Source organism: Arachis hypogaea, chromosome 10 (assembly GCF_003086295.3).
Source record: "Arachis hypogaea cultivar Tifrunner chromosome 10, arahy.Tifrunner.gnm2.J5K5, whole genome shotgun sequence".
In the NCBI taxonomy this organism is placed as follows: Eukaryota; Viridiplantae; Streptophyta; class Magnoliopsida; order Fabales; family Fabaceae; genus Arachis; species Arachis hypogaea.
The window spans coordinates 104,290,319-104,307,407 of NC_092045.1; the positions used below are offsets into that span (position 1 = coordinate 104,290,319).

General features: G+C 34.5%; 2 protein-coding genes across 4 annotated transcripts; both read right to left on the bottom strand.

Annotated features, from left to right (window-relative positions):
* Positions 1 to 2,334: 2,334 nt before the first annotated feature.
* On the bottom strand, positions 2,335 to 5,126 carry LOC112716246 (flavonol 3-O-glucosyltransferase UGT89B1). The gene is made up of 2 exons (XM_025768113.3): positions 3,285 to 5,126; positions 2,335 to 2,739 (listed from the first exon to the last, which is right to left on the bottom strand). The coding sequence occupies exon 1, from the start codon at positions 4,888 to 4,890 to the stop codon at positions 3,445 to 3,447; it is 1,446 nt and encodes a 481-aa protein (XP_025623898.1). The 5' UTR covers positions 4,891 to 5,126; the 3' UTR covers positions 2,335 to 2,739; positions 3,285 to 3,444.
* Positions 5,127 to 8,894: 3,768 nt separating this feature from the next.
* On the bottom strand, positions 8,895 to 13,206 carry LOC112716247 (25.3 kDa vesicle transport protein SEC22-1). Of its 3 annotated transcripts, none has more exons than XM_025768115.3 (7): positions 12,870 to 13,206; positions 12,633 to 12,679; positions 11,476 to 11,702; positions 10,820 to 10,980; positions 10,567 to 10,713; positions 9,876 to 9,952; positions 8,895 to 9,423 (listed from the first exon to the last, which is right to left on the bottom strand). In XM_025768115.3, exons 3-7 carry the CDS (start codon positions 11,661 to 11,663, stop codon positions 9,340 to 9,342), a joined length of 657 nt encoding a protein of 218 aa, XP_025623900.1. In that variant the 5' UTR covers positions 11,664 to 11,702; positions 12,633 to 12,679; positions 12,870 to 13,206; the 3' UTR covers positions 8,895 to 9,339. The 3 variants fall into 3 exon arrangements, with proteins under 3 accessions (XP_025623900.1, XP_072061370.1, XP_025623899.1); XM_072205269.1 differs by having other exon boundaries at positions 12,534 to 12,679; positions 12,870 to 13,084; XM_025768114.3 differs by lacking the exon at positions 12,633 to 12,679.
* Between the last annotated feature and the right edge of the window lie 3,883 nt (positions 13,207 to 17,089).

A 17,089-nucleotide genomic window follows, 5' to 3' on the forward strand; every position in this document is an offset into this window, starting at 1 on the left:
AAACAAAATTGCGCGAGTATCAAAGTAGCATCCATAGTGGCTAAAAGATAATTAATTCTTGATTAAACTCAACAATTTAAATGCAAATTCACTAGGAAAAGATAAGAAAGATGCTCACGCATCACCACCACCTCGTCCTTGGGTTCTTCGTATGATGTCTTTTTCTTAACTTTTACTCGACGCAAAAATCCATGGCGAGCATCCTATGTTGTATTGTTAAACTCTCTCCCGGAATAATTTTACAACTAATGCAAAATTTTCTGTCAACTCTCCTCAATAAGAAGAAGTCGATTTGAGAGCTTGTCATGCCACTCTTATAGGTTATAAGATGCTCGTCCTTATAGGTTACAAGAGAAAACACCAGCACCATAAAAATATGAGAAACAATGTCTTTACACATATCTGTTAAGAAGCCGAATATCATATCCCAAATTAGTTGGCCAGCCAAATAATCATCCATAAAATATGAGCATGTTCTACCCAAAAAGTAATATGGACCACATGCTTACAATAATAAGCACCAAGTATCTCTGTAATCTAGAGCACAGGTTTATGTATATCCCTTAGCATCTAAAAAGACTTAAGATAATCTATTTAATCATCTAGCAAACCGTGACAGCATAGATACAGCAACAACCAACATTGTTTTTTCCTGAAAAAAAGTGGAACTTGCTATTTTGCAAAGAGGAATATAAGCCTAATGTATAATATACAAAGGAAGATAAATTATAAACTGCAATAAATCAACAAAAAAACACATAATAAAATAGATTATTCAGAGAACACATAACAAAGATTATAAAAATGAGGAGTATCAAACCCTAATCGTTTCATAATTAATTAATTAATTATAAATCCTATGTGTAAAAAAAGGGCAAAAAAAATAGAGAAAAAAGAGCATCAAACCTGAAATCAGGTGAAAGTGGAGGAGGAGGAGGAGGACGGACAACTGGCGGCTGTAGTGGGGGAATGCGACGGCGACTTCATTGGAGAAGTTAGGAGATGCGACAATGAGTTCTTTCCACGAATTAGGGGACGCTTCGGCGGCTACTTTCCACAAGTTGCGGGGACGCCATGGCGAGGCAGGAAACAGAGCGGTGTGGAGGGAAAATGGCGTGGTGCGGAGATGGCGTTGTGCGTGATAGAGAAAAGTGCCAGAAAAGAGAACGCCGTGGTGCCCGATGATTACACGGCGAGTGGGACGACGAGGTGATACGGACAATGGCCAGGGAGGTGTTCGGAGGTGACTGGTTAGGTGTAGAAAGGATGGAGAGAACACAGAAAGGGATGTCGTGAGGGCAGGGGTGAGGGTGACTGGGTAAGACAAGCTAGTGAGAAGGAAAAGGAATTAAGGTTCTCACTATATATATATATAGTTGGTGAAATAACTAAAAAACCAAAGTGAGAAATAAACTACTAAGAGTGTTTAAATAATTTAATATATTCAGGGAATGTAGGGACGGGGATCCCCGCTTAGGTCCCCGCACCTGCCTCAGGAGAATTTTGTCCCCATCCTCGTAGGAAAAATTCGCCGCCATGCCTCGGGGGAATTTTATCCCCATCTCCGTCCCAGAAAAATTTCTTACCATCAGAGCCCCATTCGGGGTGGTCCTCGATCATCACCTCCCAGGGAGTTTTGACATCCTAGTTTGGATATGTTTAGTTGTTTTATGAATGTTTGGTTGTTTGAATGGAGATAATGTTTGTTGGTTATTGTTATTTAAGTCTTTGAAGACTATGAAATTATATTTGTGGTACCCAAAGTCTTACCCGAGGAGGCTATGGTCACCAATTTAGGCAAGAATAACAACTCTACTATCATGAAAATAGCTAAGAAGCCACTTTGATTGGCTAAGCCAAGGATGAAAGAATCTGATTGACTAAGCCAACTTATTTAATATATAACTCAATTAATTCAATTTTTTTTTTACCAAAGTTAAACATACATATGTATCATTTTCCTTCCCACTTGATAAGTCTTCCTCTTAGATCTGCCTATTTCTTTTGTCGGCTTCCATAGTGAGAATTCTAATTCAGATTTGCGTAACTTTTTTTCCGTTGCCTCAGCTGTCAAATTCAAGAACTAAGACGTTCGATGTTCCAGTTTTTATAAATACGGTAGTATTTAGGGCTCTGTGAAGCTCCATCTTCTCCTCTAGTCCTCGACAATCTAATACGAAACCGATAATTACATCTCTCTCTCTCTCTCTCTCTCTCTATATTTTCTTAAAAGTCGTAATACTTTACTATCTCAGTCTTATGACTTAAGCATAAGATTAAGTATGGTAGAGTGTTACATACAACCTGTTAGATGAGTATGAGAAGACTATGTCATTTGAGATATAACTTATTGACAACTCAATCAATTCAACTTAATAAGCAAAAAGAATACATATGCATATGCATATATGCATATTTATACTAGTAAAGAATGGAAAAACCTTTATGACTTCGACTAAGGGAGACTAACTCATAACACAATATAATAACATATGCTTAACTAGACTAACAATACAAACATAACAATATATACTCCTGCAACATATTGTAAGCGGGATAATAATTTACGGTTACAAAGAAATAAGTAGACAATTGCTGAATTGCCTTGGAACCTCCCTAACTCGAATAGGGTAATAATATTTCCAGATCTTCTTCAGCTCTTGTTGAGTGTGTTTAAATTCTTTATTATGTTCTGAATGAAGTGCTCCATCAGCAGGTGTCTCCATAAGTAGGCATCATCTGCACATATAAGAGTTGCTCACCACACATTCTACCATAAGCTAGCTGAGTATATACAGTGCTTTACTACTCTGTAATTAGTACACGTGATAAATATCTTCCAACTACTTAACTGTCACTAACTGCCACATTACTAACTCAATAACAACTTGCGTGTTAATTCTGCCTACTAACTACACTACTGAACTACTACTACTGCCAACTAGCCTCTCAGTTATGTAATACAATGGGCAAAGAAATAAACTGAAACCAGCACCACCAGAAAAAAAGTTACATAACCAAAGGCTCAAAGGCAATGCAATTGAGGAACAAACAGTTCAAAACTAAAATTCCATATTTATTATACTTCAGCAAAGATAGCTCTAACTAATCGTCTACGATAAAACCAGTCAACCCCAAAAAAAAGCCAGCAAGATAGCATCAAAACCAGTCAACCCCAAAAAAAAGCCAGCAAGATAGCATCAAAACCGTTGCCTCAAAATCTATAATACGAAATTCATCAAATATTGTGCATGATTCACGGAAAAAAAAAAAATATGACCAACCTGTCGATTTAGATCCCTAGCCTTCCTTATTTGATGGTGGAGCTTCGAACAGTCAAGCTTGTGGAATTTCAATTTCAATTTTCTTATTTTTCATTTCTTTACCATTAATGTTTTCAAAACATTTTTCAGCAAAGCTTTTTTTTTTATAAAAAAGGAAAAATTAAACCAAACTATGAATTTTCCCAACCAAGCTCCTCAAATCCTTGTCAGAACTTCCCCCTTCTCGAATAGACTGAAGCGTTGCTTCCCGAAGCTTCAGCGCCCGAGTTGCCTCCAGGTCATCGCGTACACTCACCGACTCAGCCAAAACTCGGGCAAACTCATCCGAGTCAGGAACCGCTCTGTCCCCTTCACAGACCTTCTTGGCCACCTTCAACTCCTCCACAAGCAGCGTAGCATTCACAAATTGGTCCGCAGACATAGGCCACGCCAGCACCGGCACACCGGCAACCACCGCTTCCATCACCGAGTTCCACCCGCAGTGACTGACAAACGCCCCAACCGCCACGTGTCTGAGTATCACAACTTGCGGGGCCCAACCCCTTATAACTAAACCCCTCGCAGCCATCCTATCCTCAAACCCAGACATGAAATCAACGCACCGATCATCCCCTCCTTCTTTTACCGACCACACAAAGTGGACCCCACTTTTCTCCAAAGCTGAACCAATCGCAACTGTCTGTTCCACCGAAAGCACAACCTGGCTTCCAAAACACAAATACACCACCTCGCGGCGGTTTCGCTTATCAAGCCACGAAACGACGTCGTTTATCGGAACAGAACTAGTTCCTCCTCTTTCTGAGATAAACGACGAGTTCTTTTGGTTTAGGCCTTCCGGATCTGGAAGTAACGGTCCAACCGCCCAAACGCGATCATGGCGAAGCTCCTTCTTTAGGTGTTCAAGATATGGCTTCTCCAACTCGTTGAACGAGTTAATAACGAGTCCCCAACTGGCTATGTTCGCCAGGAACCAATCCCTAAAATGCTCCGAACCGGGGACACCCGATGCATATCTTCGGAACAGCGGCGAGACCTGCCACCAGGGGTATTTTGGGGAATTCGGGAGGGTGTGGAAGGAAACGAGTTCGTTTTGATCGTTAGGGTTTTGGCGGTTGGGGACATGGGCCCAGAGGAAGTATATGGCGGAGAGAGCGAAGGATCCAGAAGGGGAAAAGACGATTCTGCGAATGTTGAGGTGGGTGGCGAGGTTTTGAGTCCAGCCGGAGAACATGTCGGAGATGATGAGTTGAGGAGGGGAAGGGTGGGAGTGGAACCATTGGAGGAGAGGGTTGTAGAGGTTGGAGAAAGAAAGCATGAGGGAAGGCACGGAGGTTGGCATGCCTTTGGAGTTTTCTACGCCCGGAGGGAGGGATGGGTGGGAAGGTAAGGGGAGGACCAAGGGGTGGATGATGGCTGAGAAAGAAGAGAGGAGAGGGTCGAGGAAGGTGAGGTTCTTTGGGGTGGTGAGAATGGTGATGGTGATGGCGGTGTCGGTGGAGGCTAGCTTGTGGGTTAGGTCTAAGAGGGGTATCATGTGGCCCTGTGATGGGAACGGAACCACCAGGATGTGGGGTGGTGGTGGGTTGTTGCCGCTTGGACCGTTCATGGTTGAATTGAGAAGGCCAGAAGGGTGTTTCCCAACTTGGTAAACTAGATCATAATACTAACTAAGAAGAGACAGTGAAGTTGATATGAAGTACGCCGTTTATGAGTCAACGTGTCAAAGTGTAAAAAATTAAGAACTAAGAAGTCATCCATCGTGGGCGTTGCAAGAGCCAAGGGTAGGTTGGTTGGAAGAAAAAAAAATAAGGAAGAAAAGAAATAAAGAAAGAAAAGAAAAATAAAAAATTTAATAAATTTTTATTTTTTTAAAATATATTTAAATGATAAAAATAAAAAAATATTATAAAAAATAATATTAAAAATAGAAATAATTTAAATTTAATAAATTTTTATTTTTTTAAATATATTTAAATGATAAAAATAAAAAAATATTATAAAAAATAATATTAAAAATAGAAATAATTTAGTTTTTTTTTATTTTTTTTGTTATTAAAAAAATTAATAAATTCTATTAATATTTATTTATTTATTTTTTGTTTCATTTTTTTTAATTAAATAAAAAATAACTATTTTTTATTTTTTTTCTTCTTCCTATTTTTACTTCAAACAAACACATTTTATGAGGCTTGCTTACCTACCCTCTCCCCAGCTAACTGCTAAAGACAAATTATCTTAACGAGAGACCGAAAGGATTTTAAATTATTTTAATGATTATTTATTTTTATGGTTGTTTTTCTCTATACTTTTTAAATAATAATTAATTTATATTTAAATGTTTTAACTATAAAAGATTATTTAAATGTTTTTATTTTTATTATATGAAAATAATTACTTTACATAAAAAATATTTATAAAAAGAAAATTATATCATGTAACATTTAAAGTTCAATTATGTCACTTAATTTTTATGCATTGTAGTAAAAAAAAATTATATATATAACTAATTATATATTATTATATTAATAAAAAAATTTATTTTTTAAATTTATTACTTAAAAAGTTATTATTATATAGAATTATTTATACCGTAAATATATTAAAACTAAATTATATATATTTACCCTACCAAAAGTGTGGCTTCAAATTTATTTATTTTGAAAGAAAGAGCTCAAATCATTATTATTTTTGGATAGAAAAAATAGCTAATATTTTCGGAAGTCAATCAACATTTTAAACGTATATCACGGGAAGCGAGAAAAAAAGTTTAAATAAAAAACTTAAAAAAGTTGGTTAAAATTATCTAATAAATAATTTATTTATTAAGATAGTCTTTGCAATTATATTATCATATAAATTTAACCTACCATTGCATACCTGTCCTTTTCTAAACATGCTGATATGCTATTTTGTATTAAAAAAAAAGTAATATCCAAATAGGTCCCAAAAATTTAGCGGTTCTATAGATTTGTCTTCTAAAAAAATTAATTAAGTTTCAAGTCCCTAAAATTACTAGATATATGTCATATAGGTCTCAAAGCCAGGTTGAACCTGTTAACATGATACTCTTTCTCTTACGTGGAGGTTGTAGATGTGATATATCAGGTAAAGAAACACGTGTCACGTTCAGGACAGATTAGTCCCTAAACACATAGCTAAAGCGACGTTGTTTTGGGACAACGCCAAACGACGCCGTTTTGAGGGGACAAATCCGTTCCCACCTTTGTTCCCTGGTTCTCAAAACTTCGACTTTCTAAAGTCAAATAGGTCCCCAAAAATTTTGTTATAAGTCAAAAAGGTTCCTGAATTTATAATATATGTATCAAATTGGTCCCCTCGAATTAAGCAACTAGAACCATTATTAGAATCAAATCATGATAAAATTATTCAAAATATGTTAAAATATGTAGTCTCAAGCACATTAAATGGTAGATCTCAAGTATAATTACAGCCAAACAATTAGAATGGAGATCATACTAATACATTGTCTTGTGGTCATGGTAACACAAGTCCAAGAAAAATTTCTATAGGTCAAAGAAACAGATCAAGTCAATGTCTATTGGGAGAAACTTTTTTACTTCTCCATTAATGTACACAAGTATCTCTTTGTTGTCTCTAACAAAACTTTCACTGTAATAAAATACAGGTACCATGTCTTTACTCATCTAAATACCAAAAAATAAAATTCTGTCACAAGTTAACCAAGCAACTAACACAATACAACAACATCATAATAGAATAAAAAATTCAAATACCTATATTATTTTTGTTATTATCAAATATATATCCGTAACCACTTCACATCTCTCACTTAAGCTACACCTACAATAAACTGTCTTTGATTTATTCTAAACATACATCACATGCACGTTCATCATACTTCACTCTTTACTGCCAATTTAATACAGCAAAAACTAACTTAACTTATCTCGAACAATGGCGATATACATGACACACCACCACCAAGCAGTCTCTGTTCACACTATCAAAGCACCATACGAACTTGGATAAACGTTAATGGAGGTGAAGAATATGAAGGATTAGGTTGTAAAATCTAGGTGAGGGTTTGGGATACTTGTAATTTTACAAAGAGAAAGGGAGAGAATACATTTTTTTTATATAAGGTACCTATTGACGAATTCTAATTGTTTAACTGTAATTATACTTGAGATCTGTCATTTCATGCGCTTGAGCCTACATATTTTGACATACTTTGGATAATTTCATCATGATTTGATTCTAATTATGGTTCTAGTTGCTTAATTTGAGGGGACCAATTTGATATATATACTATAAATTCAAGGACCTTTTTGAATTATAACAATTTTTGGGGACCTATTTGACTTTAGAAAGTCGAAGTTTTAAGAACCAGAGAACAAAGTTGGGGACGAATATGTCCCCTCAAAATGATGTCGTTTTGTGTTGTCCCAAAACGACGTCGTTTTAGCCACGTGTTCAGGGACTAATCTGTCCTGAGTGTGACACGTGTTGCTTTACCTGACACGTCACACCTACAACCTCCACGTAAGAGAGAGAGTGTCGTGTTAACCGGTTCAACCTGACTTAGGAACTTATATGGCAAATATCTAGTAATCTTAGGGACTTGAGACCTAGTTAATTTTTTTAGGGGACAAATCTGTCCGACCGCCAAATCTTTAAAAACCTATTTGGGTTAATACTCTTAAAAAAAAGTATTGGACATGATGCTAGTATGATACTTTATCAAAGACAATAAACTAATCAAGTCATGAACATGTTTCTATCTCATGGAGATTACAGAGGCCATCATGTTAAACTTAGAAGTTTACAGTTTAGCTAAGAGTGATGTTAACGGTCAAGCAAACAGCATCAAACAAAATATAAAGTCGAACAACCTTTGACAGATATGATGTCAAGTAAACCTTTTGACTAAATTTCAATAGTGGTCTTTAAGATTTAAAGACTTTCACCGTCAAATTCAAAATTTACTATATCTAAAATTTAATTCTAAGCACTATATTAATTTTTGGACCCTTTTTAACATTGAGCCAATAAATGAAATACTAAGCTGGCTCTGACTTGCCACGTACGTCGTTCTGTTTTAAATTTTAAACAAAGCAAAAATAAAATTGTTTTGGAGAATGAGTGGAAATAGAACATTTTGTACATCATATAAATTTTTCTTCGTCTTCTCAGTGTTACCTTGTTTAAACGCCAAAACAAACGTCTTCTCAGTGTTACCTTGTTTAAACGCCAAAACAAAACAACGTTGTATAACCCCGTATCTAACGTGACGAGACAGAGTTCGCTCAGCATTTAGTTTGCTGATTTAGTATTAGAAAGGATCCAGGGACTATTATAATGCTCAAAACTAGATCTCAGAGACCAATATAAAAAATTTTGAATGAGATACTAAAATGATAAAAGTCGTGAATCTAATGAGCTACTTTCGGATTTAATCTAAACCTTTCATATGACGAGGAATGATAAAAGTCGTGAATCTAATGAGCTACTTTCGGATTTAATCTAAACCTTTCATATGACGAGGCCGGAAAATCTAACGACCGAATACTTTAACAATTCTATAAGGAGGTTCCCTTCTTTGCTTCTAGTTTTTGATAGATTGACCTCTTCTGATGGATCCACGCCTTATTATATATAAGTGATTGAAATCATAAATGTAATTCAAAATCATCTGCAATGTCAATGTAGACATCTAAAGCGAATGGATCAATGTAACTCATCAACACAATAATCCTGAAAATACTAAAGAAATATCTATATGCATCCACAAGGACCTCAAGTTTCTCATATCTTTACTACTTAACAATAACATAAGGCTAGAAGATTCCTGTTCCAGTTAGCCTGACGTAACAAACACGATAATCCCTTCTTTTTTTTTTTTTTTTTCTTTCTTTTCTTTTATCCTAAACTGAGTGTGTCCACACAAGTAGGCATCATCTGCACATATAAGAGTTTCTCACCGATCTGTGCAAGTCTTGACAATCATGTGTGAAAAGCAAGAAGCCACAGCGCAGCAAAATCCTGGGTTTAAAACCTAATATACTGTGCTTGATCACCAAAGTTTGTTTTTGAGCCAGAAAAGGACGAAGACAACTCCGAAAACAATAGCAACAGGAGCCCACTTCCGAATTAGAGCCTACAATGGAGATTTGATTTCAAATTATAATTTTATCTATACTCAATGATCTAAAAAAAGAGAAAAACAATGGGTTAAGATATATACCAAAACCAGCACCATGAGAAAAGTTTTACATAATCAAAGGCAATAATGCAATTGAGGAACAGTTCAAAACTAAAAGTTCCAAATTTATAACAGAACAATTTAACATCTGTATATCCCACCTAACAGTAAAGAACTATCATCTAAAGAAAAGGGTCTTAAACTCTGATCAGTATTATTATATTTCAGCAAGATAGCTCAAATGCTCTATTACAAAATCTGAGCATACTGCAAGATTCTATAAAATTTATAAAACCACTCAGTTTAAAACCAGGAAGATAGCATCAGAAACCTAACATGCATCAAAGTCTACAGTACGAAAATCATCAAATATCATGCATGATTCTCAAAAACAACATATGACCAACCTGTCGATTTAAATCTCTAGCCTTATCAGCATACATGCGGGATTCTGATGATAAACGACTGGACATTTGGCTGACCTCTGCATGATGAAATTATCACATGGAATTAAAAACAGCATATATATCATAAAGTACAAACATACACATATGAAAAGGATATATGAGAAAATCACATATAAGGAAAGGAATAAGAGTAGAACTATGAAATTTTAGCAGGGATTTTTGAGAAAAATCACAAGCAGTGGAAGCCAAATAAAACTAATTTAGTGTTTGTATCATTGATTATGTCATCTCTATTACTTCCCCAGTCAAGGGTCTTACAACACATTCTACTATAAATCTAAAAGACTTTTAAACCAGGCTTAGCATACCAATAAGATCAACTGAGAATAGAGAAAAATATCTGTGAAATGCCAATCATTTGGACATTCGTAATAAGTATCACAATTTACGGTCAGAAAAGATCATCTGACAGCTCCAAAGAAGTGGCTTCATTAAATAAATATATAATTGAAAAAATTTAACCACGTAGAAAGCCTAGCTACATTTGACGAACATATAATAAAGGCCCCAACTTTCATATTATAGTCAACAAAACAAGGCTCGTAATGTAAATTTAGTTACCCAGATGTAGCAGACCAAGCAATTCAAAGATAAAAAGCTAACATTAAAATTAAACTAAGAAATATCTTACGGTCCAATTGTTCGCCAACACCAAGAACTTCCTGCACATTTCGAGTCATTATCTGATGGACTTCATAGAGTTCATCATTCAACTTTGAAATATTGCGCTGTGTATGAGTATCCTGGTAAAGTTTCTTTGTTTTCTGTATAAATGTGTCTGTTCACATTTAAAAAGAAAGGGCAAAAAAAAAGGGGAACGTAAACACCAGAGTAGTAAGAAAGAAGTACAAATGATACATGACATGATAGAAACAGATATCTACCAAACTTAATGAAGGCATAAGGTCTGGCAGCAGTTTCAATTTGAGACCCATTAACACGCTCAAACTCGTTCCTTAGCTCTTCAAGATATTGAAAAGCTAGTTTCTTAGGGTATGCGCGATCACACATTGTCAAGTAACATACACGTCCTTCTATTATATAACTAAAGATCTGTCAAGGCCAACTTTGGGTATGAAATTATTCCGAACGAAGTTCACATAAATTATAAACAAATATAACTAACATGAAAATCCTATTATAAATAAAACAGACTCCAGCTTATTCTAAAGCATCAGACCGAACAATTTGCAGCTATAAAGATAGAAATAACACGAGTAAAGGAAGTGGTACCAAGCCAAGCAAATCATGTTTGTGAATAGGAAGCCTAATATTATCCCAAAGATAAGAGCATGTTAACCAAAAGCAATATCAAACTACAGATATTTCCATGACCCTAATAAACTACACCTTGCTTGTTATTGTGTCTGATATCATCATTGATAATGATGAAAATTATCAGTGAGAAGCATATTCTTACATTCATTTACAAGATGTATAAGGTAATGTAAAAGCAGAGAGATACAGAATAACCAAAGAACTCCTTACTAATAACCACAGTATAATCATGACATTATCAAATATATAAAGAGAAGGATACTGGAAGACATAAGGGCCAGTTTCAATTGACATCCTCGACGCCTCATTGTGCCCTCTTGAGAGATTCTTAAATAAAGCCTTAACTTGCTGTTTGTAGAATTCAGCATCTTTAAGATCGCGACCATCATCCAGTCCTTCAGCTAGTGGAAGGCCGTCAGTGACACGGGCAATCATAGTCAACTTCACCATCTTTTACAGTCTATACCTTTGTAACAAATCCAAAATACACTGCACCATAAATATGAAAGATGGTCACAAACTAAAGTTGGTTAATGTTAAAGGCTAGAAAAGGGTCCAACAGGGGGGGACGGGTGGCCCTTTTCTTAAGCAAAAACAACTAAATGTTGGAAGAAAAAATTCATCAATTTATAAGAACACTTCTTCCTGAATTGTTTTAGGATTCTATTTTCATGACAATTCAATCAAACTTAAGTTTAAATTAAATAGATAAACAATTAAGTGAAAATAGTTAAAATGATTCTGTTTAATGTGTTAAACACTAAGCATTATAATTAATAAACACAAAATATAAATATAAGAGAATATATAAGTATGTAAGTTTTTCTTTTTCAAAAAAAAATAAAAGAAAAAAGATATGAACAATTGAAATTTTAAAAAGGATGTTGTCTTTCCTCAAACTGACAACCTTTCTGTGAAAGATAGGTCTTTTTTGGCCTAAAATTAGAAGTAACAAATATGTATTGTGTTTTGCATCCTGTTAAACACTAGACACAAAATGATAATTTGATAATAAAGATGGAACCCAAGCACAAATGCAATGCAATACACCAGAGAATGCAACAATCCCCACTGTGATTTGCCGCACTACAAGTTCTCACTCACTACCTCAATTCAAACCAAAAGAGACATGAATTAAACAAATGATACCACTTATTAGTTATTACCACTAGTGATCTAAGAGATATCATGCTAAAAAAATGTGCTACTTCATGAGCTTCACCTAATGGGCTCCATAGAATTTCTGAAAGAGATAGCCCTATAGCGACCTAAGGTCCATTAGATTTGTTCAGTTGTTAGCTTGTTGGCTTAATAACTTACATTTTTGTTACCCAAATAAAGTAATACCCTACTAGATGCTCATTGCAGACTATACACACAAATTCGAAATGATGGAAATGTTAATGAATCAGCAACTACATTTGTAATTTTGGCCCCAAAATTGACATCAGATCCTGGATCTGTCCCTGTTCATAAAGTTAATCCTAAATAAGATACCGCTTATATAATCAAAGCAAGCAGAATCGTTGCAAAAGCTGAATATTCATATTGGATTTAAAAAAAAAGGAAAAGAAATCACGAAACCAATCAAACTAAACAACAATGGTGGTAATTGGAGAGAAAGCACGATTGGTTTTTTTTTTTTCTTTTGCATACCAGAAAATGTGGTGGAACTGGCTCGAGAGGGAGAGAGACGGAGAGGAAGAGATCGCCGCCGCAAAATGCTAATTCCGACTGGGAATGCGCCGGTGCCACCGCTGCGAGTGTCTTTCTCTTCTCTGTTTGTGGAATTAGGGTCCTCTTTCTTTCTTTCTTTCTTTCTTTCTTTCTACTCTCTCTCTCTTTCTCCGTGACTACTGACTACGTGTCTCAGCCACTCGGGGACTTTTCTTCAATTTTGTGTTCGTTTTTTTGTTTTTTGAGCTTTTTTTTTTCTTTTGTTTTCTCGTTTTATAAATTGGGTTTTGGATTCGGCTTTATTTTTTCTATGATTGAGGGTGTCAAAGAAAAAAGTTTAGATTTATAGTTGTGTATGTTGAGTTAAGAAAATAAATAACACATTGATGATAACAAACATGTTAATTGGGCTAATAACCAAGTGAGTTTTTGATAATGTGATTCAAGTGTATAGGCCTAAATCATTTTTGTTGCAGTCCAAACTTTGGAAACCCAATGAATTGAAACTGCTGAATGGGATAATGATCCACTAACCCAATCCATTAGCTTTCAAGCAAAAGAGAAGTTATCCTAAACTAAGTCTCGGACAAATTCTCTTCGGGTAAACACAAGAAGAAAGAGAGAGTGCTTCACTTTTGTGACACGTTATCGGTTATCATTTTACAACCAGTTGGAAGGGACAATTTGACCGATTGCTTTAATAGATGAAAATCGATATAATATTTTAGAATGACTAAAAAACACTTTATCTTTCAAATAAATAGTTAAAAATCGAAATAGATATTCACTCTAATAAATCTATTAAAAGAAAAATAGTTATGTAAACCATTAAAGATTGAGAACTCCTACTTCATTACTTGTTACTACGTTATTTCCGTGAACTGTGATGATGGTAGATTAGGTCAAGCAGAGAGTGGATACTTAGAAAGTACTACGATATTTAATTAGAGAGTAATTGAAAAGAATGTGAAGAGTGGATAAATATTTATCAAATTTTTCTATACTTTATAATTTAGGCTAAAATAATAAAATATTGAGCAAAACAAGTTTATTCTTTCAAAAAGAGAAAGCGATTTCTTTTGGCGTCTACTCAATTATTACTTTTTGACTAATATCACATCAATTGTGGAACGTGAGATTAAATCCAAAAACTTGCCGTTTCAGCCATTTTGATCACCATTAAGAATAGTTAGTTCTTAGTACTAGGGCTTAAAGATCAGTAAAATAATAAAATTGTCAATGTGACTTTTCAAACTACCAAAACAATTAGGGTGGTGAAACCCACCAGCATGTGGAGGGCGTGTACTTGTGTGCAGACTAAATGGTGTGTGGTCCAATATCATGAGTTTCATAACTCAAATGGGTCAAGCCCAATGGCTAGTTAGTTACTTGGGATAGTGACACCCATTAAAACGTGGGGTGCTTATAGACCTTCAGGGTATCTTTTCAAATCTTGATGGATTGTGAAACAATGCTACACAAATTTAAAAATCTCCATACCTACAAAGATCTCCTCATATATACAACCTGATTTGTATCATTTGACAAGCTTCTATATATTATTGCCATAGTTTAATCATCATCATTTTTTCCCATAGCCTCGAAATTTGTTAGCATGAAGAATATATAGTCCCATTTAAACTTTTCTTAAGTTAAGTGACATTCCAAAGAAAATATATCTAAACAAAAATCAACTATGATAGTTATGCGTATAAATAATTTTTTTGTTTCCCATATTTTTAAATTATTTTAACATATATTTTACATATACTTTATATTAATAGTTGATTCGATAACTAATTTTTTATAAACATGTAGTATAAATAGATATTATACTGATAACAAAAAAAAATCAAAACTTACAAGATTTAATTTGTATAAATTTATTGTTGCATGATGACTTAAAATAAAGATGGTAACGTGCTCTGTAAATCGGCTTGAAGTCAGGTCATGAGACCCAAATTTTGGTTCATTCTAAAATACGACCGCTTGCATGGTCCTACCCAAGGTTCTGAAAATCGAATCGGTCATCAAATTATTCTAACTACTGGTTTATTGGTTTATAGGTTCAATTGGTTCGACTGTAGTTGAACCGAAAAAACTGTTTTATAATAAAATAATAAATAAAATATAAATAAACACATTAAAATATAATTATAATCTAATATAAATCTTAAAATATCATCTAAATTAAAAGTACTACAAAAACCAGAATGTTATGATCGCATTCAAATAACAAAAACAACCAATCAAACATAAACATAAGATGCCAACATCCAATTAATTCAAGTTTGTCATCAATCATCAAAATTCGCCATAATTTGTTGTAGATTTGCTTTGTTGATATCATCACCTTCATGTCCACTACTTGGACCAGAAAAATAAAGTGGTGCAGCATAAAATGTACTACTACTACTACCATCACCACCACTACCTTGATCTAAATTAGCATCAATTTCATCTAACAAAATATATAACACATTATCAATAATAATGGTTCATTTGAAGAGAAGGTTCATTTGAAGCAGAATTATTTTCAGCATTATTATTCCTAGGTAGTTCTTGGTTGATTCTCTCATCCATACCTAAACAATACCAACAATCTAATAATGGTTTTTTCCAATTACAATATCACAATAACCCACTCCAACCCAATAATCTCAAGTTCACAACAAACACCATCCAAAATTATTCAAAATTATTCACAACTATTCAACAAACAACAAAATTCAATTCAGTAAACAAAGAAAAATCAGTTGAGTAAACAATCATTATTAAACAAAGTTCACAGTTCAGTTCAGTTTAGTAACTTCAGTTTAATCAATTCACACTTCACAGTTCAAAGAAAAATAAAATATCAATAACTCACATATCAGTAATTCAGTATCACTGTATCAGTATATCAGAGACATGCAACAGAGCTTCAGTGACTTCAGTTCACAGAGTTTCACAGAATCAAAAAATTATTCAACCATACTCATTAGGGAGACAGAAACATGCAACAGAGTTTCAATGACTTCAGTTCACAAAGCTTCACAGAATCAAAAAAAATATTCAACCATACTCATTAGGGAGACAGAGACATGCAACACTACAACAGTTATTCAATCAATGAATCAAACAATGATATCCAAAAATATATTACCTGGAAGGCTGGAAGCTCGAAGATGCCTTCAACAGAGATGGAGGGAGACAGAGACACCGAGTGACCAAGACAAGGAGTAGTGGTGGAGTACCTTCGAACTGAGTGACCAACAGAGCTAACGGCAGCGTGGGTGCGCGACGGAGGCTTCAACGTTTTCACGGTGGCTACACAATAGAAGGGAAGGAAGGTTGCAATGGCTGCTGCGTAATGGAGGGGAAGGGAGTGAGTTGATGGTGGTTGTTCGAAGGACGACGGCGGCGGCACGAGGAGGTGGCTGGACGGACATGAGGGACGACGAGCTTGATGAGATTAGGAGGAGCCCCGTGTGAGAGAGGCGTTCTGAGTTCTGGAAGCTATATCTGGTTGGGGGCTTAGGGCTAACTGAAGACTGAAACAATGAAACGACAACGTTTGGCTGGGCATTCAAAAAAATCAGCCGGGTCACAGTTCTATTCGACCGACCGATTTTCGACCAGTTCACCAGTTCAAATCTGGTTTTTAAAACTTTCAATTTTACTGTTTGTTTGAATCGTTTTTCTCAACGGTTCACGGTTAAACCGGTTTGACTGGCCAGTCCGAACAAGTTTTCAGAACCTTAGTCCTACCCCATTTGGGTTAGTTCGGGCTACACAATACAGGTAAAGTAAAAGATTAGCTTTTTTGGACCGGTGTTATTAGACTCACATTTATGATAATATCCATTCTCAAGAATAACTATACAGATGATATATATATATATATATATATATATATATATATATATATATATATATATATATATATTATTTTTTATCTATTAATTGTTAAAAAATTATTATTTTTTAATTTATTTATGGACAATATATATTAATTATAATTACAAATCAAATTATTTTACAATAAATAATTTATATAACGATGATCTCATTTATTGTCATAAATATTGAATTAAATAAGTCATTATTATTTTTGATTTAGAATTAAACGAGAATAAAATGAAATATACTATTTTATTTGAGTTTTAGGATTTAATGGGTGACACACTCAAATGTATATAGTAACTTTAAGGTTCTGG

Excerpts from the sequence above, each read along its gene's own strand:
- LOC112716246 (XM_025768113.3), bottom strand. The coding sequence starts at position 4,890 with ATGAACGGTCCAAGCGGCAACAACCCACCACCACCCCACATCCTGGTG.
- LOC112716247 (XM_025768114.3), bottom strand. The coding sequence starts at position 11,663 with ATGGTGAAGTTGACTATGATTGCCCGTGTCACTGACGGCCTTCCACTA. Across the intron at positions 10,981-11,475 it reads ACTGGCCCTTATGTCTTCCA|TTATATAATAGAAGGACGTG; the intron begins GTATCCTTCTCT and ends ACAGATCTTTAG. Across the intron at positions 9,953-10,566 it reads TGTTGGCGAACAATTGGACC|AGGTCAGCCAAATGTCCAGT; the intron begins GTAAGATATTTC and ends TTCATCATGCAG.